The sequence below is a fragment of the Genypterus blacodes genome, unplaced genomic scaffold, assembly GCF_046128005.1.
Source record: "Genypterus blacodes isolate CSIRO-AG114 ecotype Tasmania unplaced genomic scaffold, CSIRO-AGI_Gbla_v1 ptg000021l_1, whole genome shotgun sequence".
NCBI classification, from domain to species: Eukaryota; Metazoa; Chordata; class Actinopteri; order Ophidiiformes; family Ophidiidae; genus Genypterus; species Genypterus blacodes.
Genome location: NW_027466834.1, coordinates 2,612,680 through 2,639,423, shown reverse-complemented (window position 1 = coordinate 2,639,423; position 26,744 = coordinate 2,612,680). Strand labels below are relative to the sequence as shown.

The window sequence follows — 26,744 nt, the reverse complement described above, 5'->3', positions numbered from 1 at the left end:
CCATACGCCACTTCACTCACAGCACAGATGCGTTTTCACTATACTTCTCATATGTAATTCATTTTCTGAATCTACTGTTTGTTTTGTGTGTATCTGTAGGTGTTTGATGTCTTACCAATCCATGGTCAGTTGGAACCTGGGGGGGAGCAGCTTGTCACTTTCTCCTTTTATGGACACAACAATGTCAGCAAAGAGGTTGTTGCACAGTGTGAGGTGGAAGAGGGGCCTATATATGAAATAAAACTCAGAGGAGAGTCTTCAGAAATCACCTACAGCCTTGACTCTACACACATTGACTTTGGCCCACAGGTATCTACAGTATAAGTGTGTATATACTATGTGTATATACGATGTCTGGTTGTATATAGTGTATGCTCTCTAAAGGGATCAACTTAGCCTTTGATATCCTCTCGGGCAGTTTTGCCTCCAACAACCTTTTGGAATCAAAAAAAACAAAGAGGAGGGGATTTGTCATTCTATTCCTTGTTTCTATTCTTCTATCTCCCCTTATTTAGTGTCATTTTGGCTTCCTAGTGTAGTTGTATTACTTATTTGCCCTCTGTTTCCTTTTCCACAGACCACACATCTTTCTACAGCCTGCATACAATGTGTGTCCAATTTAGAGAAGTGCCAAAGCATATTGACCATTGACTTTCACTATGTAGTTTCTCACAGTTAGGTCTTTTGCACTCCCACTCACTCTTGTCCTATTCAAGCCATCCTGACCAGTTATCATTGATATTCAAAAGAAGGACATATTGATTTTTGATATACTTGGAATTAGCGATTCAGCAGAACATTTATCTGACCTTCCTGTCTGTCTCTTTCTTTTTTAAGTGGCTCTTCAGTCTCTCTCTTCTCTCTTTGTCTTCCTTAGTGGTGGTGGTGTACTAAATTGCATAATATTAAAAGGTATTCCTCCCCTCCTCATATACATATATAATACATATATATATATAAATCAGATGCTTCCTCAACTGGATGTTATACTCATAGCAACAGATTGTTATTTTTGTTTACATAATGACACACTGTAGTGGGTTATGACCTATTATTGCAGATAGCAGAAACTCAATAAACAAGTTCATTGTACAGATATGTTGAGTCGCAGTTGTTACCACATTTTCGTCTTGATCTGCACCACATTTGCATAGTAGCTTCTTAAACAGTTTAAACTGCAAAATAATGTTGCCTCCCTTTTTTTTCTCTCTCTCCTAGCTATTTAACCGTGTCGGGGAAGCTAAAGTGAGTCTGAGGAATAATGGCAATGTGGGCTTTAGATTCAGCATTTTACAGTCAGCAGAAGAGGAGGAGGGTCGTGAGGAGGCAAAGGGCAAGTGGAATGCCCAGGACAAAGAGTACAACAAAAAGAATAAGCAAGAAGAAGGAGAGGAGGTCAGACCTGGTCGTCCTGTCATCATCCCTTGTTCTGTAAGTTAATCGCGGATCATTTAAAATGTGTTAAAAAGTGTTTTTATTTTTTATTTTTGTGAGTGAGCTCATTTTCCTGTGCATTAGGGCTATGTCAGTGCCGGTGCAGAGCATTGTCTGCGCGCACTCTACCTCCCCGGGCTCCCTGAGGTGTTTGAGAGGCGCTTTCAGCTGCAGGTGGCTTGCTTTCCACCTCAGGACATCACCCTAAGCGGAGAAGGAGTGTTTCCCAGGATCAGCCTGAATCTGCCACGACACCTAAGTATGCACACGCAAAAGACTTCGGATCTAAAAAAGGGGGGCGCAAAAGAGAAAGTTTGGGAACCACTGGCTTAATATAACAATTTATTGATCTCTGTAAGCAAATGGTCAGACACCAGAGTCAGCTACACAATGCACATACCTCTCTACTATGTGATGCCTCTACACTGTCAAATACTGAAACACAACTATTTTTTTTATTTATGCACTGATTTGACTCTATGCTTACCTTGCAGCAGAGGAACACTATGGTGAGGTGCTGCAGCAGGCCAGGACAGCTGTGGAAGCAGACAGCGCAGGAGCACTAATTGAGCCCAACTGCATCCCAACTGTTAGTAATTAGTTTTAATATTTTGAAATATTTTTTGTGTGCAGAACACCTTTTGAAACCACTAAAAAGAGAACTATCTATATTAAGAAAATATTTAATACTTGGATTTTCAATCAACTACCTGTAAAATATTTATGAAGCATTACTCATCAGAAAATAAAAAATATGATATACTCTACTACAGCAAACACTTTCTAAATTAAAAACACTCCAATAATAATAGCTAGAATTCTAAATTGTGTTTCCTCTGATTGACGCAGTGCTGTGACGCTTCAATGATGTTCGCAACTTTTAAATGTCAACCTGTGTCCCTCTTTCAACTTGTTTGATTAGTATGAAGAGCTGCTTCACATGGAGGTAGAGAGAATATTGGTCAAAGAAAATGCTGTTGCTGTGACCAACAATGTGCTGGAGGTTAAATCCATATCAGGGTCATCTGGAGAGTGGCACAAGCTTACCAAGTATGTACATGCACTATATGAACACACACAATCTCTACAATCATTGAAAACAAACTGGTCTTAGATTGGTGATATAATGGTTCTGTGTGTTGTGTGTGATGTTATGTGGTGAGTTACTTTATCTTCCCCAATCTTTCTCCACCTCCCCCGCCAGACTCGTGCTACCAGAGTATATTCTGGATTTTGGCTATGTTATTCATGGCAGAGTCCTCACCCACTCTATTAAGTTCACGAATACTGGGTCACTGGCCGTTTCTTTCAATTCTAACCGCAAACCTTTGGCAGACACAGGTAAGGTCTCTGATGTTATATGTGTGAACATGTATGTACATGTATGTATGTATGTATGTATGTATGTATGTATGTATGTGTGTATGTATGTATGTATGTATGTATGTATGTATGTATGTATGTATGTATGTTATGCCTTAAGCAAAAACTTTGGCATATGAAGGAAACTCTAGAAGTCCAACCCATAAAGAAGTAACAGCAGTAAAGTTAGTTGGTTCAAAAATGTCAAAAACTATCTGCTCTGATATTGCCCATTGTTTTCTCAATGGGCTGTTTTTCGGAATTAAATGATAATATTAATAATGGTGTATTCACAAATCTTATGTGTATTATTTATCTTAATCATGCTATTTTCTTCTCATAAGGTTTTAGTACAGAGTTTGACAGAGTGAAGAATCTGCCTTGTGGTGAGACAGAGACATTCACTGTTAAATTTGACCCTCAAGGAGCCAACCTACAGATGGGCAATATAAGGGTTGTTATGCCAATACAGGTACATGTGCGCATACACAAGCATGCAGATGTGCCCACTAACTTTGTTTCCGAATATGAAACAGTTGCATTGATTCTTGGAATGAGTGGAAAGTTTCTAAATGAGAAGACTCTTGGTCAGTGATTAGAAGTATTCTGACCTTGACCTTTACATTGGTGGTTGTGTTTGATTTGACAGGTGGCAGGAGGCCCGACACTGCAGGTGCTGATGTGTGCAGTTGTTACCATGCCGGCCATCACGGTTTCCACAGAGACACTGCACTTTGGCACGGTGCAGTGTGGCATGTGTCAGGTGATACTGTGTGATGAAATGGGCTGATGAGAATCTGCTTAGAACATTAAATTATTAGTGAATGATATGCTTCAATGTTAACGCCTATGAAATTTCATATGTAAACCACATCGATAAAGATGATTATATTCCTCAGTAGGGAGGACTTTAAGACTGTTCTTGGAGATTAGTGCTTTTAACCAATAACCACTGTATATTGGAAAAATATATAATAAGACAGAAAATAGCAATAGCTATAGCTATAGAAATTATAGAAATCAAAGCTCTCACTGGTGACATTGATTGAAAATGTCTCCTGACCTGCAGCGACACAAATGAGCCACCTGTATCTTATGATATTAATCAGCTTTATTAATAACTTTTGTAGAGCCTCTACTTTACCATTCTATATACTTGAGCATTGGGTATTTTAAAAACTCCTCAGTCTTTCATTAAAACTTAAACTATTGTCTTCCACTTATATTACAGTGAAGTGCTATTTGATCGAAAGTAGTCCTAGGCATAATGGTTGAACTTATTTGAGACTCTTATGTTACCCCTTCATTAGATAATGACAATACAGCTGTTCAATCACGGGTCTGTGTCTTGCCACTGGAGCATTGCTGGAGAAGTGAAGCCCCACAAAAAGGTACAAACAAATAAGAATACTTTTTCATTTTAAAGACTATTAACTTAACTATTTCCCAGGTCAGTATTACAAAACAACAAGGAAAATAATGTTTTCAGTAAGTCTACAACATCAGTTGTGGGAATCACTTGGGCAGATTAATACCCTCACATTTTCATTCAGATAAATAAGTTCCTGCCTCTCCACCAGCGAAAACTTCAGCAGCAGCATCCAGGGGTGTTTGAGATGGTGCCCTGCTCTGGCATGCTCTCCCCCAAAGAATGGGTCAATGTCCAGATCAAGTTCAGTCCTGATGAGTCGGTAAAGAGTTTTATTTAAGGACTTGTATGTAACATGCATTTCAGATGAGAATCACTGCTTGTAAGATTTGATGGCAAAACTGCTTTTAAAGGAAATCCATTAAATCTAATATTCTAAAGCAGAAATAATAGTACTTTTTAGTAATAATAAAATGTAATAAATGGTATTTGTTATGTTGTATGGCATCCATTTGAGTTACAGCTGATAATGATGTGGTTGGATACCAGGAATGTGCCTCAGTGTTGTCATTATAAATGATTAATGTCATTGTAAATTTGAAGATTGATTTATACTTGTGTGGATAACAAGCTAATTGTAACACCAAAGACAAAATACATACGTTCAGTAATCACAAACGAACCGATGCATATGATGAGCAGCTTATGCATGTTCTGAAAAATAAGTAAATATAGATGTTAACCAGCTTTGTCTGTCTCTGTAGTGTGCGTACAACAAGAAGTTGATTGTATGTGTGACTGAGAGCACACAGCAGTTGCTCATTGTGGCCCAAGGTCAGGGTGAAGAGCCACAATTAGAGTTTTGTCCATCGATGCTGGAGCTGGGGCCTTGTCTACCCTTCAGATCTGGTGTGGAAGCTGAGGTTGTTGTGAAAAACCCCTGCCCTTTCCCCATTGAGTTCTACTCCTTGGAGTTTGACACACAGTATATTGAGGAAGAAAAGGTAGCTCACTTTCTTTACAATGCAAACTATGTGTTAAAATTACTTTGTAAATATAAAAGTGAGTGTCAAGAAACAAGGGAGATGCAAAATGCGTTGTAGAGGGATTTGATGTCGGATGACAGCCGTCAGGGTTATATGGTAGCTGTTATTGATAGTGTACTTTATGAAATGGAAAGTGATCGGTATGACAGAAAATGCGAATGAGAGGATGTAAATTGATAATTTTGTTTGTACATGGAAATTGTTTGTCTCCGTCCTTTGGCAACATAATGTTTTACTTATTTACTGTATCAATGAGGAGCAGCAAATCACTTGTCGCTAAATCTCACCTCACAGTGAAAAAAATCAGTTCACTCAAATAGTCTACATTAGCAACTAATGAGAGAAAGAGACTGTATGTAATTAATGTAGGCTCTCTGGTCCTAGTGTGCTCACTGTCTCTAATTTTGCTTTATTCAATGCAGATCCTGCGTCTGATGCAAGGTTACGATGAGCAAAACATGCTGCTGCTGCCTCCCAGGGCCCCTGGAGAGAGTCTTCCCCCAGAGCTGCTTGACTATTATAAGGAGTACTGCTCAAAGATTGCAGATGATGGTAATTACAGAAAATATAGGAAATAGTGTTCAATGCTGAAATCGTGAACCCTCAGGTGTGAGCATAAACATCCACTTATACCTTTTTCGAACAACTTAACATCTGTGCATCAGAGCTGAAAGCTGGCCTCTGTGAAGAAGAACCTGAGAAGGTTGACATGCAGGAGGATGAAAAGAAGCTAAGACAAAACAATAATCACCCACCAGATGCCAATGACAAGTGTCCACCTACTACAGAAGGAATACCCATCATGACTGTGGAAGGAGCTAAATTATGTAAGAACCATATTGGAAGCAGAACTTCATGATTATTACTCCATATACAGTACTATTAGGAGAATGAAAATGATAAAAATGCATATCCTGACATTCCTTCAGGTGATTCATTGGAGACCAGAAAGGAAAACAGTGTTGGACATTTAGAGGTGACCCCGGTTTCCAAAGCAATTGCTCGTCACATGGGTGTTGACCTGTCACCTGAAGGTCTGGCTGCACAGAACCGCAGAGGAATTGCTGTCATTGTCCACGGAGCTCCACTGACAGGTGAAAAACCTTAAGGCTTTTGAGTCGGTTTTTAGTTTTATACAATGGAAAATTTGTGGAAGTGAAAGTGTGGAAAATGACATAAACTGCCATACTACTACTACTCCCACCTATTTTATATGCAGATGTGTTCTGACATGTAACACAGGGGTGAGTCTGACACTGTGTGTGACTTCTTTATTTCCCTTGCCATTAGGTAAGAGCACTACAGCGGCAGCCCTTGCACGGCACTACGGAGGGACCTGCCTCAAGTTTGATGCTGTAGTTACAGATGTGCTGCGCAATGGCACGTCACCTGTCAGCCTCACTGCAAGGCAATGGTATAGCCATGCTGTTGTCGAGCATGCTCAGGAAAGAGCTGATGAGGCTGGTAAGTGTGGGTAGAGAGAGAGAGCAATTGAGAATACAAAAGAAAGACAGAGGTAGGAATCAAGAGAGAGGGCTTTATGTGTGTTTTCTAATATATAAATCGGTACATTTCTCTTCGTATAAATGATGATGGGGACAATCATGCTTTCCTACAATTAGCAATGGCCAGCAGTATAGAAGGCAGTGGTTGCATGTGAACATGTAAAACGGTGGACTCCCGGAAAAGAGCACAGTGTCCAGTCAGCTCTCTTTTGATAAATGAAAGTTGAAATGAATATTTATATTTGTTTACAGCTCATCCTTCTGAAGATAACACTTCATCTTCTACCTTCACAGGATATGAAGTCTCAGACATCTCTTCAGCTTCAGCATCAGCTTCTCTTACTAATGTTGTTGATAATGTCAAAGTTGTCTCCAAAAACCTAGAGAACCACCGAAAGACTGAAACTTCACATCCTGCACTTGACATGGTACATCCCCCGTGTCATTGGTGTCCTTTAGTATTTTCAGATCATTAGAATATGCTTTGGCTTTTAATTTTTTAAGAAGCACACATTTGTTGTCCTAGGCATCATTTCCTTTCCTCATATATATGAAAGTATACAATTCATATAGAATATGGGTTTAGATGCATTATGTAAACATTAATAGTCTTTGTGATGGTTTTGAGTCAGGTGGGAGATGTGGCTTTCGTCTGTCGTCTCTTCCCTGAGCAGCTGCTGGTTGATATCCTAGCTGAGAGATTGCAGGTAAGATGACACACTGTTGTTTCCTTTGAGAAGCTGGGGCTGTACTGTAGTAGTTGTAACTTACAACAAGCACACATTATCCACATAACTAAGCAGATTGATAATTATATATTCTATATATTAATTATGTGTTATTTACTTTTGTGAATGCTGCACAGTCAATATTTGTGTCTAAATTTAGCTGTCTTTATCTTTGTCATGATGACAGTTAAGTGATTGTCACCGTGGAGTTGTGATTGATGGCCTGGGATCTGTCTACACTCAGTCAGTGTCGAGTACGCTGCAGGTTGTCCTTAAGGCCTTTAACAACCGTAAACACATCTATGTAGTCAACTTCTCTGATTCATACACTGCTCTGAAGACACGGGAGAGAGCACAGAGAGAGGCTGAGGGTAAAATATACACAAGCACACACACACACACACACACACACACACACACACACACGTGTTCTTAGAATAAAACTTATACTTATATATCTTCAGTAAGATTGATACCTGTGTGGAACTGTTCATATTCCTATCTCTGCCTGTGGATTTGTGTTTATCTGTGTTGTGTTTGTTCTGCAGAATTGGCTCTAAAGGAGTTGGCTGACAAGGAAGAGCAGTGGCTGCAGGAACTGGATGAAGATGCGTATGATGCTCTGCCAGAGGAGAAGAAGGGGCGCATTGCCCAGCAACACCGGGAGCAGTTCCAACAGCAGAAGCTCAGGTACCTAGTGGAAGAAATGAGAAAGCATGTTCCTAGATTAGCTGCTTAACACTGTAGTAAACTATAATTTTATGACAGAACAACCTGCCTACCCTGCATTTATGAAGGCAACCCTATTGTAAAGTATAAAGTATTCTAAATACCATTGTAACGGACCATAAATTTGAAGAGAGAGCTGAGCTTGTCCTCTTTTCAAGGTTGCATCTGTTCCTTTAACTTGACCCAATGATGTCAGTGATATTATGCAATTTTCAGCCTAGCAGAAAATAAATATCGAGATCTACACTATGCCAAGAGACAGTTAAAACTGTAGAAGAGAAACAAAACTGAAGTGTAAATCTAAAATGTCCCAAGTTAACCCGTGCATAGAGCCATAGAAAGGCCCGTCCTGATTCTTTGTTTATAGATAACTGAGAAGAACTGGGCCCTGGGTGGGAGTCCATCTGCCTTGACCGGTTGGATTTAGGGTGAAAGAGAGGGTAAAATAGAGAAAGGAGAGAGAGACACATAGAAACGAAGTCACAAGCAGCAAGCAGTGGGAATATCTGTATTAGGCATATCTGTGTGTATGTGTGTGGGTAGGTGCATCTGTGTTTGAATTTTGTATGTGCTCATGCTTGGGTTTAAAAGGGAGCGGGAGCGAAGAGAAAAAGAGCTGGAGGAAGAGAGGCTACAGGAGGAGAAAAGGCTGAGAGATGAAGAAGAGTTGAAGAAGAAGAGCAAAAAGGGGGCAAAGAGAGACAGTAAGGAAGACATGTCAGGAAAGAAGAATCTGGTTGGAAAACAGGTCTGTATGTGGATCCTGTGTGATCACCTTTCTAAAAATGTCTCTCTCCCTTTGAATTTGTGATCTTGTAAATTAATTTGTGTCTTCTTCTATTCAGTCAGCAGCTACATTGGACGACCGGAGGATGTCTCACTCTAACAACTCAAAAGAGTCCTTGGTGGAGGCTGGAGAGCAGCATAACTCCAATGAAGGTGCCAGTGGTTGAAATGGAAACGTGTTAATAATGTTTAAATCCAATCAAATCAATTTTTATTATCACAAACATACACAGAATCATGCTCAGTGAAATTCTTTGGTGCCTATTTCTAGAACAAATCTAATCAGATAAACATATTTTAAAATAGAATAATGTATACAAACAATTATAGACAAGTATAGAATAGTATGTGTGAGACATATAGAATAGTAGAACTGTACAGTTGCTGGTTCAGGGCTCGAATGCTCTTTTGGCCTTCAGGCAGCCACAATGACTCCCTGACCGCAGCAGAGAAAGGACTCAGTTGTTGGGGTGACTGAGGTCTTTTATGATCCTTTCAACACTCGTCCTGTTAGTGGTCACTCTTGGTGCTTTTCCACCAGGCTGTGATGTTGCCTGTCAGCATGCTTTCTATGGTGCAGATGTTGAAAGAGTTAGTACCTTAAGGCGCAGCCTGCAGTCCCTTAGGTGTCTGAGATGGTAGAGATGTTGGTGGGCTTTCTTCACCAAGGTGTCAATGTAAGAGGGCGATGATAAGTCCTATGTGATGCAAACACCAAGATATCTGAAGCACCCTCTCCAACCCCCCTCCTGCTTCTTCCCAAAGTCCACTATAAGCTCCTCCTTAATTTTGGATAAAAATGATATTGTAACATCTAAGCATCATTAATGAATGGCAGAATGTAATTTAACAGTTTTTTCAGAAGCTAGTAAACCATCCAAGTCTTCATTTCACATTAGATTTGTCGTGCATTGCTGCTGACTTGAACTTCTTACTATTTACTAACATCTCTTTACTATTACAGTGCTTCAAAGCAAAAAGACTGATGATTCACAAAAGACAGGGGGGACCAAGCAATTACTGTCAGATGCCCCTGAACTTACAGACAAACTGGAGAGAGAACAGGTCTGTTAACTTCTAAACCAGTGAGCCACACACTGATACTTAGACTACTCTAACCGGACTGCTAGAAAAGTGTTCTTGATCCTCTCATTTACTTTGCTTTCCCCAAACCAGTCCAGTGTGGATGAACTGCAGTCTCGCTTCATTGTGTATGAGCGCAGCCAGGCCCAGGTACACCACATCCTGCAGCACTGGGAAAGGGCCCAGGGCATGTTGCTGGTCCCTCTGCTCGGTGATGAAATCCCACCAATGTCAGAAGAGATGCCACCTGAAAAACAGGTTATTTTGCTGGCAACACAACAATGTACTGTAAACCTAAATCAAACTCTCTCTTTTAGTGTGCTTTATTTTGGAGTTGTGGACTTTTCAGGCCATGACACTGTATGTGTATATTTGTGTCGCCACCTTTGTCCCGTACGTTTTGTTGTCAATGACTGCTCTTGAACGTTATTGTTGTATTTACCTGCATTTGAGTCCCCACCCTTTCACTCCCCATTTTTCTACCAGTTTCACTCGTGCCCAGCCTGACAAAGCGATATGGACAGTGTGGACTCAGTGGGCATTTTTATCTTTTTTGAAGTGAGATGATAGCAATGGGGACGGCGGTCGTCTACATTACATATGAACCATTCATTCTCATCATAGATTTCAGAGTAACACAAGCATGCAGTTACATCAGTTTAGCAGTTTGGCATAATACTAATACAGAGAAAACAATATTTGTACGTTTAAGTAGTACAATTCAGCGAGAATATTTGAAAGCAACCAGCATTATCGGTTACAGCAGTTTGATGAATTACTTCAATGGACCAATAAGAATATCTGAGTATGACCTCAAGTGCAATATATGAATATAGTGATCTCATCTCCTTATTACCCTGAATACACAGACCATTGTCGGAAAGAAGACCAGGAAAGCCAATAGCAAGCCCTTGTCTCCAATACTCAGATGTCAGAGTCAGATGGACAACGGCATGGCAGGAGACAAGGTGTCTCCAGTGGACATTGTCCCTCACATTGTACTGCATGGTTCTGGGAAAGGCTATCCAAGTGCTACAGAGCTGCTAAAAGGCAGCGCCCTACCGCCACTGGAGGAGGTATTGCCAATGCTTCCCTATTTTATCTGGTTTTGTAGATGCCATAATTAGAATGTTGATGTTGTATAAAGAAAAAACTACTGTCAAAATACAGTTTTGCTGACTATTAGAATTCTGCTTAATACTCATTACTGCATATTACTTACCCTAACTTTCTTAACCAAAGACCAACCAAAGTCGTCTTTTTCTATTTACCGATTTACTATTTTCTAAAATTCGCTTTATTGCCCTCTCTCTCTTTGGATGGTGACAACTGATCATTCACTTCTACTAAAAAGCATTTCACACTTTCTTTTAATTTAAATGGCTTACTCCTAAATATGGTGCAAACATACTGTTGTTTTTCACCAATAAACTACCACTTCATAATCCATGTCATCCTCTTTTTTGGCTCCTAAGGTGTTGGATGGTTTGGGGTTGGGACCTAAAGGGCCACCCATGCCTCCTCCCATCACCTTCTCCATGGTTCCTTTCCCCAAGAACAGAATGGAGCCTAACCCTCAAGTCACTTGTGACTGTTTCTCCTTTCTGGTTTCTACGGAGTCAGATGAACATGCTGAGGACAAGAAAACTGTAGAGGAAGACACACAGGCATTGCCTTTGAAGGTAATAGATGCATCTGTGCTTGTGCTTGTATTGTAATTAAGATTTTGGAATGTTTAATATCAGGTGTTCAAATATATTTTCTTACATTGATTTTTCTAGGATAAGCACATGGCACCAACTGAAGTGCTTAAATTAGAATTGCGTTTGTTTGAGCATGTCTGTACTTGTGTTTTCTAAAGGATGAAGCTGTAACTCCTAAAAGTCGAATCCAGGGCAGCATCAAGGAACGTAAAGTACCAAAAGATAAGAAAGGCAAAGAGAATCAGAGGAGCAAGAGACAAACCTCAGGAAAATCAAAAGGGAAGAGCTTAGACCGTTCTCCTTCACCTTTTCTTCCCTCCACCACCTCTTACTGCACTGAACAAATACAACAGCATGGAGTCTTAGAGCAGAGACGGAGCCAGAGGCAAGGAAGAAACACACATACAGTACATGCACACACATGAGACACACAAGACATCCTTTGTGAATTGCACTGTACTATGTTGAATTGTGAGTCATGTGTATGAACACAATACTGTATGTCTGACAAATTGTTTTTCATTTCTATGTGTGTGTGTGTGTGTGCCTGTCCCTGTGCCTGTCCCTGTGTGCTTATGTGTGTGTGTTAATGTATTCATGTGCAGGCTGTCAAAATTCCGCTGGGTTGTACCAACTAAAGGCGAGGTGGTTCTCAAGATCTGGTTTTACTCAGAATCTCCTGGGAAGTTTGACCAGACATTCAACTTTGAGCTACTGGCTACCCAGAAACGCTACCAGCTCACCTGTTCAGGAATTTGCATATATCCCTCCATTTGCAAAGACTACATGTCAGTCAACACTGTAAATCTTTTATTAATAACAAAGCAATGTCACTAGTGGTGATTTAACAATTTAAGGGGAAAGCTGTGTGAACCATGGTTAAAAAATGATCCGAAGTCAACATGTTTGTTGATTTTATGGTTTCCAACCGATTTGAGATTTACCAATTTAATTAATATGAAAGCAAAACTAAAGTAAAACATTCATCAACCAAAGTTCATCAGTAGTTTTAACATCAAGCATCCAGTCTATGTTTTTCCTTTCTCCACCTCCCACAGACCCATCAGAGGAGGACTAATTCCAAATTTTATGAAATAGCACTAATGTTCCTAAGATTCACCATAAATGTTAAGTTACATGGACGTGCTTATTCAGAATAAAGCACTAGATATCTATATTTCCATTTGAGGATACGTTTTCCTGTGTGGTTTCCCAGGACTCTTTTTGCTCACAGTAAGATGGTACCAAAACTAGAAGAAGGGATCCAGAGGGCCTATTTGATCAAACCAGGATTGTTTGAGTTTGGACCTCTATTGTGTAACAAGACCAGAGATGGGTGAGTCAGAATGGAAGCAGCAAATTGTTCCATTTTTGTATAGTTGTCGTGTCTTCTTCACATGTGTCAATGTTTGTGTCTGCGTGTGAAGGTACAAGATGTGTAAGTATCCAGAGAATGCAGAGAGATTGGTGATCCTCAATAACTCTGGTCAGGATGCTGAGGTCCAGTTTAGTTTCCAGCATGATAATGAAGCTGTGACATATCTACTGGATCCACCAGCCATGACTCTCAAACCTGATGAGAGACAGGTACAGCAGCACCACCTCTGCCAAGAATATTACACATCCGTGTGTGTGCTAGCAATATATTTATAATACAATAAATACTCCTAATTCAAGTTGAAGGCAGATTTTTATGAAATGTTGTGGAAAGGCTGGTTGTGGGCAAAGGACTATTTATAGGCCACATACTTCATTCAGACTGCTTGCCCTGTATTAAATTGAGGTAATTTCTAGATGGTAGATTTTACAACTGAACAAGCCAAAACAAGGGCTTCCACTGGATCTAGAGCTAGATCTGGATTTGGATCACTACAATTGAATTTGTGGTCATTAATATCTCCTAAATTTTTTAAGCTATAATTCTATAGGTTCTATGGATAGGTTTTCAAAATCAGTCAGTGAGATTATAAGTCATATGTACACAGAAATTCATGTTAAGACTAAAATAAGGTAGTAATATGCATATCTAATGAACCAATTTGAGGTTACATCAAGTACAACATCTTTCAATCAGAGAAAATCAGTTTGTGAAGTTTAGGATAGATAATTTTCGCAGGAAGATCTGAGGTAGCTGTAGAATTGCTGAGCTGGGCTCATACAATTCATAGACAATCTATAAATAGTTATGAAACTTAAAACTACTGTATGTTTTATGAATTCACTCATATAGAATCAGTTTATATACAATTGTATATATCACTGTTCTTCTGTGCTGCTAGGAGTTGACAGTTTGGGCGTACCCCACCAGCCTGGGACAAATCAAGGACAGTATTGTGTGCTCTATCACGGACAATCCTGAGCGTGTCATAATCAACCTGTCCTGCTGGGGAGTTCGACCAGAGCTTAAAGTGGACTGCACACAGTGGCACTTTGACAAGATCTTGTTGCACAGGTACCACAGCAGAGTAGTCTCACAGGCCACAATTGTGTTGTCTGTAACAGGGATATAAATTATGATGTATTTGATCTTGAGATCCATGATCGTCTTCTGATATACAGTATAATGTTAAATTCTATCATAGTGCATGTGATCAATTGCGTGTAGAGTGTATAAATTGTGTTATTTGATACTATAATTGCCCTACTTTTCTACTGTCCACTGTCCTTTGATTTCATTTATAAAATATTCTACCTTGCTGTCGCATTGCAAATTCCTCTAATCCACCCCCACCATTTTTACCCCTCTAACTTCTCCGCCCCATCTTTTTTCCATCCTCTTCCTTCTCCTTCTGTTTCTTTTTTCTCCCCTCTCCCTATTTTCTTTCATTCTCTTCTCCAGGCAGGCCAGCCGTAGTGTAGTTCTGCATAATAAGACAACTCTGCCTGCATTCTGGAGATTGCGGGGTGTAGATGATTTGGGAGATGAGTTCAGTGTGCTCCAGGATCAGGGTATCATCTTGCCAAATAAAATGTTCCCGCTGACCTTGCACTTCAAGCCAATGAAGCCACTCAACATCAAGAAAACTTTACGTCTGGAGGTGAGACAGAAATACATACATAATTATAGTTATGAGAAGTGATGAGCAGGGCCAAGGCAACATATACCCTTATGAGTAAAGATAACTCGAAAAAGTAAAAGAACACAAAATAAAAACGAATTCAACCATTTTGAAAATGTTGACTTGAAATGTCTTCATTATCAAAATAGCAAATTCACTTGCTTTAGAATTAGAACCTCAAAATTATAGTAAATTACCTGAAATGCGTATTTCATCTGTTTTTGTGTAAGTATTTGTTGTGTATACTGTTTCAGGTCTATGATGCGGAGAAGATTCTAGGAGTCATACACACAGACAACATACAGATAATTGCTGAAGCCTATGATATAGCTTTGGACATTACACCTGGTAGGTAACATTTCTCATTCAACACTTATAGTTTACAGTGATAGTTTAAACCAGTGAGACATTGTGGATGTGCACTTTTTCTAACATGCAATTTGATTCGATTGAGGCTTTTTTGTTTTTGGTTTGTTTTTTTGATTAATACAAATGGTTGTATGTGCAACAAGAAGCCCAGACCTGAAGTTACCCATCACTCAGTCAGGTGGTGGATATCGGACTGTGCTATATAGAACCTGCAGACATCATGAGAGGAATTTGGGAATATTTGTTTCCCTGACAACCCACAGCAAACAATGAAAGATAACCAGTTTAATTATACTTTTATTGTTCTCTCTTTCTCCTCCTGACTTAATGTCACACAGATGCGGATCATGGTAGACAGTTAACAGTCAATGTCTTTCCTGTTCTCCTCTCTGGACTTGCTCACACATCTGGCTGAAGCAGGATGGCTGTGTGACTTATTGTGTTGCACAAGAGCCCATGATCTGGATTTACCTGTTAAATCAAAGAAAGATGGAAAGAAGACTAAAAAGAGAGAGGGGGGAAAAAGATTTGAAATGGGTATTTGCTTATTGCTTAAGATTGCTGGTATTGTTTGCCTTTGGATTGTCAGGATAGTGCCCCACTGGTCCATCAGTTGGTCACAGATGATGTTTAGCAGGTCGTTTTGGCCAGGGGTAGGGCCAAATCAAAACATATTACTATAAAGTCTTTGCATCCCAACATGAACATGAATCGTCTCTCTTATTTTCTCCTGCAAAACAACAGGACTCTCCTCCTGTCATCATCCTTTCTCCACCATTGTCTGCTCCCAAAAGCTAACATTGCTCATCTTCGCTAATTAATAATCATGCCAACAGTGGTAAATTCCCCTCTGAATCATTGTGCCATTATCATAACAAATCTACCATAATATGTGTCCTTTTTTTATTGAGGCAGATGGCTGTATGGACTTTGGAACCATCAAAGCCTCAGAAGAAGTTCAGCTCTCTCTGAAGTTAAGAAACCAAGGAAAATACCAAATAGCATACAGGTGAGTTTGAACTATTTTTTGAAGTATTGAAGTATGAATTCATGAATGAATGGTTGGCGTAAACATTGGACTTACATTCCAGTCTACTTAAATAAAATGACCAGAGGCATGTGATTGACCAAGTCAGACCTTCCTCACTTTATAGACATCTGTGACTGGCCAAGGCCAGAGACACAGCCAAATGCAAGCCTGTAGAGCTGTTGAAAATCATAGAGAAAACTGAACATTTTGTTGTTTGAACAATGTTTGCTGGAGTAGTTAGGTTCTAAATACATAAGAATTTGAAACCGATCATACATTTTGCAACTGCAACAAGTACAAATGTGTGAACCATTATGCTATTTCTTACTTGTTTTTGTCTTCTCTTTCTACAAGGTTCACACTTGAGCAAACAAACCCATCCCAGCCAAACCTAGGCTCCATTTTCACTGTGTCTCCCCAGCATGGTACCCTAATGCCCACGGACAAGCCCACAGTGGTGCAGGTCATTGCAAGACCCAATACTGAAGTCTCAATTAGAGAGGAGCCTATTCTGCATTGTCAGGTCTGAGTCATACACAGTCATTGAAGTCTCACAAGTATTCACTTATATGGTGACTTGCTCCCACGCTTGTCTCATTTACTATGATTATTGGCCACCTGTATGAAAGTCGGGTTATTTACTACACATATGCATCATGAAAGATTTCCTCTTTGTGCAATGAAAACCTTACTGTATGTGTTGCAGGTCATTGAACCTAAGATTGGAAAGGGAGGAGAAACTGTAGCCACCTTGACCATCAAAGTTTCTATCCAGTCTGTGTTCTCTAGGTTAGAGCTTTTCAAACTATAGTTTTTTGTTGATTGATTGATTTGAGTCCCTCAAATGTTGATTTTAATTGAATAGATGTTTGGACATTCGACTTCATACTATATACTTCATATTTGAGTAATAATATGAACAATATTTAAATCATCAAATGTTTGACGCTGTACTAGCTAAGATTACACGTTGCATGCTCCTGTAATTTGTTTTTTAAAAATCCACTAATAAATTACTGTCTGCTTTTGTTCTCTAGGTACAAGATCACACCAATAAAGTGCATCCATTTTGGTCCTCTAGTCTATGGCTGCAAGAAGTCTCAGAGCTTTACTATTGAGAACCATGGGGTTTTTGAGACTCGCTTCACCATCTACCGCAAGATGAAGGACCTGCCCCTTGTCCCATCAGGGAGATCAGGGTAGGAAGCACAGATGTGAATGTATACAACAGCTCACAGACAAAGACACACTTTTTGACACAGACACCGAAAAAAGTATCACCTATATATACACTCAAAATATTTTCAGATGTTGGCTGCCAGATGAGACAAATGGCTCATCAAAATGTAATGCATCAACCAAATGTTTCCCTGAAGGATTATTGTGTCATTAATTCATGCAAGTAATGTTGGCAATATTGACTTGACAGCAGATAACACACTGATTTAATGATGTGATAAAATAATATGATGTAAAATAAGAGGTTGGGGAGCTTGCAAGTGCAGCGCCAGATTAAATGTGTTGTTAACCCACTGGTTTGTGATGCAAAATATTTGTATTAGTACATTGAATTTCAAATATCCACAGGAAATAAACCCAAGAAAAGCACATTGATGTTCCTACTGTGCTGGTGCAAAACAACTACATAAATGCAGCAGACTAGATCTTTTAAGGGGAACATTTATTTCAATAGCTACCATTTAAACAAACAACCCACACAAGCAACACACAAAGAGTACAAACTTAGTTGTACAACTACTGTGGTCTCATTCTGTCTCTCATGGTCCATGTCCTGGTGTCAGGGGTCTCAAGTCTCAAGAGAGCCCTTCAGGGAAGCCCACTTCTGTCAGCAGCAAAATGAGACACGACGCCACCCAGAAGGATGCTGGTACACAGGTGAGCAACTGCTATCGGAGATAACAGCAATGACAGTGTTTTAGGTGGCTTTAGAGACATGTGGTCTGTTCACCCCATGTTTGTGTTTACTGAGAGAGTTGACTCCTATGAAGATTGAGTAACGATTGTATTACGACAATCTCTGTTTATTTCCTGACATATATAACATTGCACTGTTTTTACTGAGATATGATTTAATAATAACACTGCAATTTTACAATTACACTGCAGGTTATGTGGTACTACTGTTTAGTAGGCAATCTAATCATCTTCACAGAATGTAACTATGTCTTTTCAAAGCAATGATGTCACAAAATATTAAATAACAATAGACCTATGCCTTGGCCAAGTCATTTGATGTCTTGGTCTGTTGCCACACTGGTCAGCTAAGGCGAGCTTATCTCCAAATGTATAATACAGTTTTTCTTACATCTTCTGATGCACACACTTGGACACATCATCAGTGCTATATCCTGGAGGCAGTGGGGCCTTGCAACAGATACCCTTATCTAGTTGACCTGACTGAGTTTGGTCAGACCTGGGCGGATTTCTGATGACTCCACTGGTCACCCCTTTTCAGCCAGAGCTATCTAGAAGCTCTCTTTTTCGCCTCCACATTGTTACTGGTGGCTCTTCTCCTGGTTGATCCCGCAATGTCCATGGTTCGATAAGCCTTGCCGAGGGAATGACTTGCAAGCCCCCTACTGCCCACCTCCACTGGCATGTACCTGGTCCTCCACCCGTTCTTGCAGCAGTCCTCAACCAACTCAGAGTACATCACCCTCTACCTCCCTTGCACATCCTCCATCCTTTCCTCCCAAGGCACAGTCAGCTCCAGGAAGATGAGCTGTCTTGTGGCCTCAGAGACCAAGATGATATCTGGTCTTAGTGAGGACCGGATATGTGATGGAATTTTCAGAAGCCTGTCCAGGTCAACTGTCATCACCCAGGCTCATGCTGTGGAAAGCAAACTAACAGACAGTTATTGGGTGTTCTCTTCAGCTGCTGATGTCTTCGCTGTAGAGACCCCTTCAGTGTCTCTCCATGATTGGGTCAGATCTTCCCTCTTCTTGACATCACTATCAAGGCCCTCCAAGACCAATGGAGTAGCTTTGAACAGTTCTTATAGACCTTGTTAAGCATTCCACTTAGGCCTGGGTTCAGGCTAGATCTTGCCATCCTCACGACTTCCTCCACTTCACTCAGACAGGGCTCCTTCAGATTGAAGTTGGTTGCTGTTGGTGCTGGTGGTGTTATCAGTGCATTACATGGACCTAGGGGTTGGTCTCTCCTGTTGCTGCTGTAGGTGCACTAAAGGTGGTCTTGGATGACGTCTCAGGAGCAGGTCAAGCAGCCTGTCCTCTTCTGATGAAGGAACTGCTCAGTCAACTTTGAAGGGATTGCCATTCTCTTTCTAGCCCTCTCTCTCTGCCACCTGTGGCGCTCTGCTCTCCGCAGAGTCAGGACCTCATTCCTGAGTATTGCTTGAATATCTCCTAGTTTGGCCTTCTGCTTGATAAGTAAATAAAGTTGTGAATATCTCCAAAACCTAATTTTCAATCTTTTCCATTGCTCCTGGTATATCCCTTCAGAATCGCCTCACCACAGGGGTGTTTTCAGTGTCCCCTGGCACAGGGACCATACCACCAGGGTCTCAGCAGGTAGTGACAGTGGACTGTGGAGCTGAGCAACTTGGCAACTGGAACGAGGGCCTGGTCATTGACATCAGCGATCGTGACAACTCAGATCAACCTGAGGGCATATTGTATAGACTAATGGCTGAAGTCTGCGTGCCAGGTGAGAAGTGTCTGTTCGGGCTGGCTAACCTGGCTAAAGTTGACCTTGTTTCTGTTTGGCTCAGTGTTGTGTTTACAGTGTATATTGATGCTTCATCAAATTAATCAAGTTGTTGCACCCATGGTCTGTCCAACATCGTCTGAACTACAGTCTAAACCCAGCCACAGTTCAAAACAATGCAGCCTGTAGCAGGCTGCCAGTTAGTAAATTGTCAAAACATATATGGAAGTTACCAACTTCAACCACGCTGATATGATGGCCACTGCAAAATAGTTTTCCTTTCTCTTACTGTCTCTGTTTCATTTGCAGGCATTGGGCTAGACCCTCCTACAATATTTGAGGAGCACCATTTGTGTCACAACAGCTGTCAGCTCTCCTCCAAACAGTTTTGCAATGCTAAGGGCATTTATATCCTCAATGAGAACACATTTTTCTTCAACAAAGTCCTGGTAGGGCAAACTGCTCAAGCCCGTTTCAAACTCATTAACAACAGCAAGGTTCCCTGTCTGCTCAGCTTGGCCATCAGATATGTGGCCTCTAAGGTAATGCTTGTGATGCCCTGGTGATAGATACAGAATGTGGGTCAATACATGAAGATGTACCTTTATTCATTATGGACCGCAGCTGGAAAGTGAAGAATAACCTGTGCTTCCTTACAGGTGTCTCGCAACATGGAGGTGTTTGATTTGTCTGCTCCAACATTGTGCATTCCTAGCCAGTCTCACACTTTCACTGTAGTCTCCTTCACACCCCAGACAATGCAGCACTATCATGCTGTGTTTGAGGCCTCAATACAGGGAGCAACCAGGTACATGACTGTATGACAGCACATTTAATGTGGCTTTGGTACTTTTTGCTGGCTTTTCACTGTTTATTCTCATTCTCATCTCTGTTCATCTGTATGCCTGCAATGTGTGTTTCTTTGTTACCCCTTGTTGTTAATACCTCCAGCTGCTCACTCTAATCCTCTTTCTGCCATTGACTCCAGAATGACACCCACACTCAAGAACAAGGTGCTGGAGTTTGACCTATTAGGGGAGGGCACTCTGCCCAGTGTGTGTGTGGTGCATCCAGCCCTGAGAAACAGTAGAGGAAACCCCATTCTGACGTTCAGACGGGTGCTGATAGGGCGAAGGCAAACCCTGCCACTAGTACTAATGAATGATGGAAATGTATCAGCTCAGGTGAGAGGAGGCAAATTGCTGTTATCTTTTGCCTTGGTTTTGAAAATGTTTACAAATCTTCCAGGATCATAGGGAAACAGGCAGAGTATGGAATTTGAATCATGTAAATGAAAGTGCTTTGTGGCTATCTGTGTTGTGCAGGTCAAGATTGACATTCCGGATACACATACAGTGTTCAACCTCAAATCTGCCCCCAGCAACACTTGCAGACCCATCCACTTCAGGCAGCTTGAGGGTTCAGGTACATGCTTGTGCCATAAATCAATATCTACTTTATATTGTTTTTTGTGGGCCTAAATAGTTGCCTGCACACTCAAATTACGTTGACTACTGGTATGGCATCTATCGTCGAATATGTAAGTAGGAGTATTTTGCTGTTGTGGCAAATGAAGCAAATGCTGTTGTGGGGGTTAGTCACATATTGGATGCCTTGATTATCATGTGACGTTTTAGTGCAAACCTCAAGTCAGAGTTCATGAGCCAGTTATCAACTGGCATATGAACATCACGAAAATAGATCTGATGCCAGTCAGATGTTAATAATTATTTCAACAGACCTGTAAAATACTGGATACAATTATCCACGTCTTTTTTCTTCTACAGATCATCAACTGGTGCACAGAGCTACATTCCAGTTGGCTGTTGATGAGCAAGCAGAGTTGGAAGTTAGTTTCTGTTCGGCTAAGCCCCTGAAGGTCAAGGCTAATATCACCTTACAGGTGGAGGACAACCAATATAGCAATACTATAATACAACTGACTGGAGAGGCTAACCAGGAAATCATTACACTTGAAAACATAAGCACATCATCACAAGGAAGGGCTCCGGAGATGGATGGGGAAGGTAAGAAAAACATAGGAATTAGGATATAGGAATAGAGGAGAGGTGCTAGATGAGAATGGTAACAGATGTCTGTACCATCTACTCAAACTCAAATAAGTTTAATGTACTCCTGTTGATAAAACTCTTACCCTATGAGAGCATGTATAGTGCGCTTATTGATGATCAAAGAGACTTGGTGACTGGATGTCATGGATTCATATAAGACCAATTTCTTCCCCACAGGTGGTTATGAGGTACTGAATTTTGGTGACTGCCATGTAAATCGTCTCCTCCAGGAATGTTTCACCATGATCAACCACAGCAGCGAACAGGCGTTGAGGTTCGAATGGCCTGCTGCAGGACCCCATGTCTCCTTTTCTCCACAGGTTGCTGTTTATGCTGTCCTTTTTTCTCATTACATTTTAAATATCTGCATCATGTTTTACTGTTTACTGCCTGTATAAATACATGTCTGCTTTATTTATAGGTTGGACACCTCCATGCTGGCTGCTCTAAGGAGGTGGCGGTCACATTCTCTTCTAATCAGCCCGTGACTCTAACCAAGCAACCAATGAGATGTAAGGTGTGTCAGGTGAAGTTCCAGCAGCCAGTGGAACAGGTAGCTGACTGGGATGACTGTGAGCACACTGTGCAGTGGCTAAGTGCTTCCAATCAGGATGTAGTCGCACAACCACAACAACCTGTGAAGAATAAGGTACAGTAGACAAGTTAATATTGATGTAAAAGTGAATCTCAACAAATTCACAATAATTTTGGTTGAAATACTTTTTCCACTTATGTGTATACAGGTGATAAAGACAGAGCCTGAACCGTCCTGTTCTGTGATTGAAGGAACTCAGATGGAGTTGGAACTGCGAATCAGCGCAGTTTGTGATTATGTCAAGTTCAGCTGTGACACAGACACCATCCATTTTAAAGACACCATGCTTTACCAGACCAGGCTTCATCAGTAAGTCAGGTTCTCAACTACACCAAACAATAAAATGTCAGCAAATAATTTAGCAACATGGATCCTTTTTCAACTTAACAAATAATACATTTCCTGAGCATCGTGTTGAATGACACATGGAAGTCCTTTTTTTTACTTTGTCACAGTGGACACTATTATTTAGCAAAACAATAATAACATTATCCTACAGACAGGTCCTAATTTAAATAATGTATGTCTGCAGACTGAATATACTGAACCAGGGTAATGTGAAACTAGAGTACTCCTTGCAAGTCTTCATGGATTCAAGTATCAACCACAACCAAACAGGTACTATAATAATATAACATCATTTAAGTTGATTTTGTAATTACTATTTGTATTTTAATGCTTTTTCAAATAGAGTTGATATGTCTTTTGTGTGGGTTTGTGTTTACTCATTCCAGATGAGATCCCTAGCTCTCGGCCCAGCAGCAGGTCAGCAGGAGCGTTGACTGCAGCACGCCCTTCCACTGCTCTGGCCAGTGTGATGACTCTTCAGATGGGGAACCCTGAGCTGCCACCATTCAGTGTGGAACCCAATATTGGGGCTGTGGAGCCTGGTGCCTCACAGAATTTCAGCATTCGTTTTTCACCCCTGGTGGTCTCCAGGTTCCAAGGCAGGCTGGTTTGCAGGTAATTTATGAAATTACGCTTCTATTGTTGTTAACTTGTGCTTTCCAGCTTAATGAAAATGTGGATGAACAAGATAGAATTGACTGTAAAGAAAGTGGATGAAATCATTGTGAATGTCCCCAAGAGTATAATGATACATATAAATGCATGCTTGTTTTCCCTGTCTGTATGTGTATGCATTCATTTAGTATTCCCAACCTGCAAGAAGGGATTCAGTGTCCCTCTATCACAGTAAGTGGCCGCAGCCTTCTACCCCACTGCCACTTTGACCTAGAGGACTCAGACTACATCACTGGGAACCATCGTCGCCCTGAGCTCAAGGGTGCCTTGGATCCGCACACCAGGGTCATAGAGTTCAACTCCATTGGCTTCTCTGCACATACTACAAGGTATCAGATAGTTTTGAGAGTACTTTATGTCCCAATCAGTGTTTTCTGATTTCAGCAAAATATTACGTTAATTTCCAAACATTCACTTAGTACATCAGCACAAGTTCTCAGTGGCATCAGTTCATCGCCATATGTTTTTATTTGTTTTAAAATTGTGCTGTACACTTTTTAAGAGGCAAAGAAATCGACCTCATAAGCTTGATGGACTGTGTTTTAAACATAAAAAAGACCACTTAACCTCTCTTCCATCTGATTGGTCTAAGCAATACAGGATATTTGAGATTCTGGTGGGTTGTGTAGACACATGTGTTCTTTGTCCAATACACAGACAATTCAGCGTCTTGAACCCAACCAATAAAGATTATACCTTCAAGTGGAAGTGTGAAGACACGGGTCCCAGCCCATTCCACTGCCTCACCCCGTCTGGTACCATCCTGCCTGGGAAGAAAGTGGAAGTAAGTCTGGAGGCACTGAAAAAGAGAGTCTTCATGCCTGTAGGGCCAATTCGATAGGGAAGTGAAACATCCCAGCTCATAATGTAATATTTTTGCACTGCTTTGTTAGCTTACTAAACCCAACACACACACACACTAAACAGGGATCCACATGCTGGCTCATACATGTAACAATTTCTCTCTCTCCTCTCTGCAAAAAAACACCATCAGTTTTGGTCACTGTGGGCTGGACTCAATTCAGGAGGAGACTCTTCCTCTGGGCCTTTACTTTACTGTCATCTGGATGAACTACTGTCATTAATTTCTGGAGGGTCAAATCTGTGAATTGGAACACAGTCTCATCTGATTTTATGTTTTGCTATCTTTCAGACATCTTTATTTAATTTCAAATCATGTCTTTTTTCATTCAATCCCAGACTGTCTTATCTTTAGATTCCTTCATAATTGTTTCTATCACACATTTCATACCCCACTTTCTCACAATTCATCAACTCATCTAATTTCAGCTGGTCAATTCCCTTTTCATCTTTATTTACAGTATTGTCAAATCATATTCATGTCTTTCTAAACCCATTTTTTTAGGCTCATTCCATCTGGCCTTGTTTGTTCCTCCCCATTCCCTCTATTCTTTCACTGTTTTCCATATCACCCTTCTTGTTAACATTTTGCCTCCTGTTGCTCTTTTCTCAAAATGTTAGCTTCCATTATCCTCTGGTCTGTCCATTGACTACTGTGTCTTTATGCAGATGTGCTTAGCATATGCATCAGAGCGGCTGGATGTGGTGGAGTCATGCTGGAGCTTTGTGATTGACACACTGTCACTGTCCATTCCCTTCCTCTGTGTGGGGACAACTCAAGAACCACTTGTCTACCTTAACAGAGCTCACCTTGACCTGGGGGACCTGCTTGTTGGTGGGCACACACACACACACACACACACACACACACACAGTATAACTATAAGACTGCAACATTTGCATATAACATTGTCTCCATAACATGTCCATGTCCATGTTCTGAATGTTGTGCAAGTTTATGTGTGTGTATTTGTGTACATACACGTATGCAGGTCGTAGAGTGGAACAGACAATTGACCTGGTGAATGAAGAGAAGGAGCCCTTCCACTTTTCTGTGTTGCAGTCATCGCTCCACTGTGAAGATCAGCAGTCCAGCCTGACACTGCAGCCTTTGACTGGCACAGTAGCAGCCAAAGACAGGTTGACTACTATCACTACAGAACACAGAGCTCAGCTAAATATGAAGGCTTTTATTTCAAAATGTATAATTTAATGTATTTTGTAGAAGGTTGTTAGTAGAGGTTCCTGGAAGAGCTATTTAGTTTAGAAAGCTTGAAACGTTTTACACTTTTGTCTCATTTATTGTTCAATGAGCAGTCTTTATTGTTGAACTTTTTGTTGTGAACTTTGATCTAGGTTACCATTATCAGTGTACTTCATGCCTTGCCGTGAGGGCTATGTGAGCTTCAGGTTGGTTCTGAAGGTGAAGAGGAAGGCAGAGCCGCTTGTACTAGCTGTCAAAGCTGATGGTTTTGCCATGAGCACATCTGTTCAAGTTGTGAAACCAGATGGAGGCTTTAGAGAGATCAACCACAGCTACCCAGACACACTGGACTTTGGAAATGTTAGTTCTTTGAAATCACACAGATGCAAACATAACATCTACGAGCTCTTAAAATGAGGTGTGTGAAGCTTCAAAGTAATAAGCATAGTATGTGTTTTTGTACACAGGTGGGACTTTCAGAGCAATCTACCTTTACTTTGCTGGTGTCCAACTTGGCAAAATTCACCATGGAAGTGAACTTTGACCTAGTAGGTCCCACTGAATCACTGCAGCATTTAGAGGCAAAGCCAAAGGTTGCCACTGTTGAAGTTGGGAAGCAGCTACATTCATCAATTTTCTTCAGTCCTAAGAACATTTGCAACCTAGAGGATGTCAAATTAAATGTGAAGGTAAGATAGTTTTTTGTAATTTAGTTTTTTAAGTTGTTGTTTTTTTCCATTTTCCAGTAGCAGCAGGGATGTGTCTCAAAGTTAATGTCATTCCAGGAGTTGGTCTCATTCTGCTTTGACAAGATATATAAAGTTGTCTTTTATTGTAGTCATTGAAAAGACATTTGACAAATTACAAAGACTTAGACATAGAATGTTCCCATGGTGTCCTTTTCACATTATATCTTGTGCATTGAAATTTATATAGTTATACATATATGAAATACATATAGTTATATTGCAAATACTCCACTCTCCATATATACATTCATATGTATAGTTGTAAAGTGATAAACTCTTTATTTTTATTCTATATAGTACTGTAAAATACCTGTGATTTAGTTTTCTCTTAATATTTTGTCTTT

General features: G+C 40.5%; 1 protein-coding gene across 1 annotated transcript in view; it reads left to right on the top strand.

Moving 5' to 3' along the window:
* LOC142991842 (hydrocephalus-inducing protein homolog) overlaps window positions 1-26,744 on the top strand; it is a 65,228-nt gene that overhangs the window by 32,665 nt on the left and 5,819 nt on the right. The window contains exons 29-83 of the mRNA XM_076142002.1: window positions 100-309; window positions 1,219-1,431; window positions 1,519-1,693; window positions 1,929-2,023; window positions 2,357-2,484; window positions 2,639-2,775; window positions 3,141-3,268; window positions 3,446-3,559; window positions 4,107-4,187; window positions 4,350-4,487; window positions 4,930-5,169; window positions 5,634-5,763; window positions 5,877-6,038; window positions 6,141-6,305; window positions 6,502-6,675; window positions 7,011-7,144; window positions 7,349-7,423; window positions 7,632-7,815; window positions 7,993-8,134; window positions 8,765-8,921; window positions 9,019-9,112; window positions 9,924-10,024; window positions 10,136-10,300; window positions 10,912-11,118; window positions 11,518-11,724; window positions 11,904-12,130; window positions 12,351-12,533; window positions 12,962-13,081; window positions 13,173-13,332; window positions 14,025-14,197; window positions 14,585-14,783; window positions 15,059-15,152; window positions 16,089-16,182; window positions 16,558-16,726; window positions 16,910-16,992; window positions 17,241-17,402; window positions 18,006-18,099; window positions 18,852-19,151; window positions 19,692-19,896; window positions 20,206-20,438; window positions 20,556-20,705; window positions 20,880-21,080; window positions 21,222-21,321; window positions 21,684-21,923; window positions 22,146-22,288; window positions 22,390-22,617; window positions 22,712-22,872; window positions 23,096-23,181; window positions 23,298-23,526; window positions 23,715-23,915; window positions 24,244-24,370; window positions 25,117-25,282; window positions 25,440-25,587; window positions 25,804-26,011; window positions 26,119-26,340. Coding sequence (XP_075998117.1) covers window positions 100-309; window positions 1,219-1,431; window positions 1,519-1,693; window positions 1,929-2,023; window positions 2,357-2,484; window positions 2,639-2,775; window positions 3,141-3,268; window positions 3,446-3,559; window positions 4,107-4,187; window positions 4,350-4,487; window positions 4,930-5,169; window positions 5,634-5,763; window positions 5,877-6,038; window positions 6,141-6,305; window positions 6,502-6,675; window positions 7,011-7,144; window positions 7,349-7,423; window positions 7,632-7,815; window positions 7,993-8,134; window positions 8,765-8,921; window positions 9,019-9,112; window positions 9,924-10,024; window positions 10,136-10,300; window positions 10,912-11,118; window positions 11,518-11,724; window positions 11,904-12,130; window positions 12,351-12,533; window positions 12,962-13,081; window positions 13,173-13,332; window positions 14,025-14,197; window positions 14,585-14,783; window positions 15,059-15,152; window positions 16,089-16,182; window positions 16,558-16,726; window positions 16,910-16,992; window positions 17,241-17,402; window positions 18,006-18,099; window positions 18,852-19,151; window positions 19,692-19,896; window positions 20,206-20,438; window positions 20,556-20,705; window positions 20,880-21,080; window positions 21,222-21,321; window positions 21,684-21,923; window positions 22,146-22,288; window positions 22,390-22,617; window positions 22,712-22,872; window positions 23,096-23,181; window positions 23,298-23,526; window positions 23,715-23,915; window positions 24,244-24,370; window positions 25,117-25,282; window positions 25,440-25,587; window positions 25,804-26,011; window positions 26,119-26,340 — 8,862 coding nt within the window. The remainder of the gene's footprint in view (window positions 1-99; window positions 310-1,218; window positions 1,432-1,518; window positions 1,694-1,928; window positions 2,024-2,356; window positions 2,485-2,638; window positions 2,776-3,140; window positions 3,269-3,445; window positions 3,560-4,106; window positions 4,188-4,349; window positions 4,488-4,929; window positions 5,170-5,633; window positions 5,764-5,876; window positions 6,039-6,140; window positions 6,306-6,501; window positions 6,676-7,010; window positions 7,145-7,348; window positions 7,424-7,631; window positions 7,816-7,992; window positions 8,135-8,764; window positions 8,922-9,018; window positions 9,113-9,923; window positions 10,025-10,135; window positions 10,301-10,911; window positions 11,119-11,517; window positions 11,725-11,903; window positions 12,131-12,350; window positions 12,534-12,961; window positions 13,082-13,172; window positions 13,333-14,024; window positions 14,198-14,584; window positions 14,784-15,058; window positions 15,153-16,088; window positions 16,183-16,557; window positions 16,727-16,909; window positions 16,993-17,240; window positions 17,403-18,005; window positions 18,100-18,851; window positions 19,152-19,691; window positions 19,897-20,205; window positions 20,439-20,555; window positions 20,706-20,879; window positions 21,081-21,221; window positions 21,322-21,683; window positions 21,924-22,145; window positions 22,289-22,389; window positions 22,618-22,711; window positions 22,873-23,095; window positions 23,182-23,297; window positions 23,527-23,714; window positions 23,916-24,243; window positions 24,371-25,116; window positions 25,283-25,439; window positions 25,588-25,803; window positions 26,012-26,118; window positions 26,341-26,744) is intronic.